General features: G+C 49.3%; 1 protein-coding gene across 1 annotated transcript; it reads left to right on the top strand.

Moving 5' to 3' along the window:
• Positions 1 to 400: 400 nt before the first annotated feature.
• On the top strand, positions 401 to 1,342 carry OR10G3 (olfactory receptor family 10 subfamily G member 3; the record flags this gene model as incomplete). The annotated part of the gene is made up of 1 exon (XM_080707085.1): positions 401 to 1,342. One exon carries the CDS (start codon positions 401 to 403, stop codon positions 1,340 to 1,342), a length of 942 nt encoding a protein of 313 aa, XP_080563211.1.
• Between the last annotated feature and the right edge of the window lie 1,920 nt (positions 1,343 to 3,262).

Raw genomic sequence — 3,262 nt, 5'->3', positions numbered from 1 at the left:
ACCAGATGCAGTGATGCATACCTATAATCCCAGTATTTGGGCTGTAGGGTGTAACTTGGAGGTAGAATGTTCAATCTCCAAAACAAAAACAAAAAATTATTGGAACAGTTCCCTGGGCACAAACTCCTACACATAAACCTTTACCAAAGGTCTAAGAGTAGTTTAGACTTTGCCTTCACGGCACCAAAGCAGCCACAGACCATATATAAGTAAATGAACAGGGTTATGCTCCAATAACATTTTATCTGCCAGAGATCATAGCTTCTCCCTATGGTCCTCTCTCCACATAAGAGGAACCTCCCTGCCTCCATATCCTAGTTCCTATCGCTGGTCCCTCCTTCCCTCTCACCCCTCTGCTAACTCCTGTGTGTCCATGCTCTAGGAAAGATCTCTTCGGGAGATGGGTAGAGTCAACTACACGGTGCTGACTGAGTTCATTCTGACGGGGATTCCCTACCCACCCAGGCTAAGGATGTTCCTTTTGGCCTTCTTTTTGCTGATCTACATCCTGACCCAGCTGGGGAACCTGCTTATTCTGATCACCGTCTGGATAGACCCGCAGCTCCACGCCCGCCCCATGTACATCTTCCTCGGGGTTCTCTCGGTCATCGACATGGGCATCTCCTCCATCATCGTCCCCCGCCTCATGATAAACTTCACTCCAGGCGTCCAGCCCATTCCCTTCGGGGGCTGCGTGGCTCAGCTGTATTTCTATCACTTCCTGGGCAGCACCCAGTGCTTCCTCTACACCTTGATGGCCTACGACAGGTACCTGGCCATCTGCCGGCCCCTGCGCTACCCCACGCTCATGACTGCTAAGCTCTGCACCTTGCTTGTGGGCGGGGCCTGGGTGGCCGGCTCCATCCACGGGGCCATCCAAGCCACCCTAACCTTCCGCCTGCCCTACTGTGGGCCCAACCAGGTGGATTACTTCTTCTGTGACATCCCCGCAGTGCTGAGGCTGGCCTGCGCGGACACGACTGTCAACGAGCTGGTGACCTTTGTGGACATCGGGGTGGTGGTCGCCAGCTGCTTCTCCCTGATCCTGCTCTCCTACTTTCGGATCATTCAGGCCATCCTGAGAATCCGCACCGCCGACGGCCGGCGCCGGGCCTTCTCCACCTGCGGGGCCCACGTGACTGTGGTCACCGTGTACTATGTGCCCTGCGCCTTCATCTACCTGAGGCCCGAGACCAACAGCCCCCTGGATGGGGCAGCGGCCCTGTTCCCGACGGCGATCACACCTTTCCTCAACCCTCTCATCTACACCCTGCGGAACCAAGAGGTGAAGCTGGCGCTGAAGAGGATGATGGGAGCCCCGAGGGCCAAGCGCGAGTCTTGAATGTGGCTGGCTCCCCCCGGGAAGTCGTCACGCTGAGAATTTAGCCCATCGTTTCCCTTCCAGTGAAGCTTTTTTCTTCTTGCCTTTTCTCTCTTTATGTAGACACATCCCAGCCTTGCAATAAGATCAAACACCGTTTAAGGTAAAATGTAGCTCCCTGGCAATTCTTAAGGTCTACCCCAGATAAATGGCTCTCAGCTGCTACAGGAGTAGAGAGTGAGAGAAAGTCACCCAGAAGATACTAAAAGATGGTCCCAGCGTGGTGGTGCACGCCTGTAATCTCAGTGCTTGAGAGGCTGAGGCAGAAGGATGGCAGTTCGAGAACAGCCTCAGCTACTTAGCAAGGCTCTCAGCAACTTAGTGTGACCCTGTTTCAAAAGAAAAAAGTAAAAAGAGCTGGGCATGGCGGCGCACACTTTTAATCCCCGTGCTTGGGAGGATGAGACAGGAGGATCGCACAGGTTCAAAGCCAGCCTCAACTACTTAGTGAGACTCTCGGCAATTTAGTGAGACCCTGTTTCCAAATAAAATATAAAATAGGTCTGGGAGTATAGCCCAGAGGTAGAAAGCCTCTGGGTTCCACTCCTAGTACCACCAAAAAAAAAAAAAAAAAAAAAAAAAAAAACCCTGGGTGCAGCTTTGAGATAGAAAACCCCAGGTTCAATTCCCAATAATCCCCCAACACACACACACACACACACACACACACACACACACACACACACACACGACTAAAAGATGGCACACGTAGACCTACAGAAAACTGGCATACTAAGTGCATCCAAATAGGATTTTTGGTCTCCAGGCAGTCATTGGCCAAGAAGCCTTTGTAAGGTAAACTATAGTTCTCTTGTGTGTGTGTGTGTGTGTGTGTGTGTGTGTGTGTGTGTGGTACTGGAGGTGGAACCCAGGGGCTTTTCTACCTCCAGGCTATACTCCCATACATATATGTGTGTGTGTGTGTGTGTGTGTGTGTGTGTGTGTGTGTGTGTGTGTAATATATATATATATATATATATATATATATATATATATATAATTTTTTTAACTTGGAAACAGGGTCTAAATTGCTGAGACCCTCACTAAGTAGCTGGCTGGCTTCGAACCTGTGTGATCCTCCTGTCTCAGCCTCCCAAACGCTGGGATTTCAACATGAGCCACCATGCCTGGCTGAACTATAGTTCTCTTGATGGAGGAATGTTCTTCAGCTCTGTTCCAGTTAGATATTTAGCTTAGGAGCTCATGCTAGGCAAGGCACCATGGATGCCCAGCTGTTGTCTCAAATAGGCCTGATTTGAGGGTTTCCTGAGACCAGTATGGTGTGTGAAGAGGGACTAACATGCTTACATTTTCTTGCCTTTAACAAGAGGCTTTCCCAAACCCAAACAAACTAAACAATCCAAAAGAAAGAATGCAATACAGTCCTTTCAAATGTTTCAATAATAAATTCCTGAGCCAAGCATGGTGGCGCATGCTTGCAATCCCAGTCCTTGGGAGGCTGATTGGGAAGATTGCTATTTGTGGCCAGCCTCAGATACTTAGTGAGACCTTGCTTCAAAATAAAAAATAGCTGGGTGTGGTGGTGCATGCTTGTAATCCCAGCATTTGAGAGGCTGAGATAGTAGGATCAAGAACAGCCTCTGCTACTTAGTGAGGCCCTTTGCTACTCAGTGAGACCTTCCCTGTTTCAAATAAAGAATAAAAAATAGAGCTGGGGGTGTAGCTCAGAGGTAGAATGCCCCTGGGTTCAATCACCAATACAAGAAAGAAATAGAGAAGGAAAGAAGGAAGGAAGGAAGGAAGGAAGGAAGGAAGGAAGGAAGGAAGGAAGGAAGGAAGGAAGGAAAAATAGCAGGACTGGGAGTGTAGCTTAAAGGTAGAAAGCCCCTGGGTTCCATTTCCAGTGCCACAAAGAAAAAA

The sequence above is a fragment of the Muscardinus avellanarius genome, assembly GCF_963383645.1.
Source record: "Muscardinus avellanarius genome assembly, chromosome: 12".
Taxonomy (NCBI): domain Eukaryota; kingdom Metazoa; phylum Chordata; class Mammalia; order Rodentia; family Gliridae; genus Muscardinus; species Muscardinus avellanarius.
The sequence above is the reverse complement of the archived record's forward strand: the minus strand, read 5'-3'. Positions and strand labels throughout refer to the sequence as shown.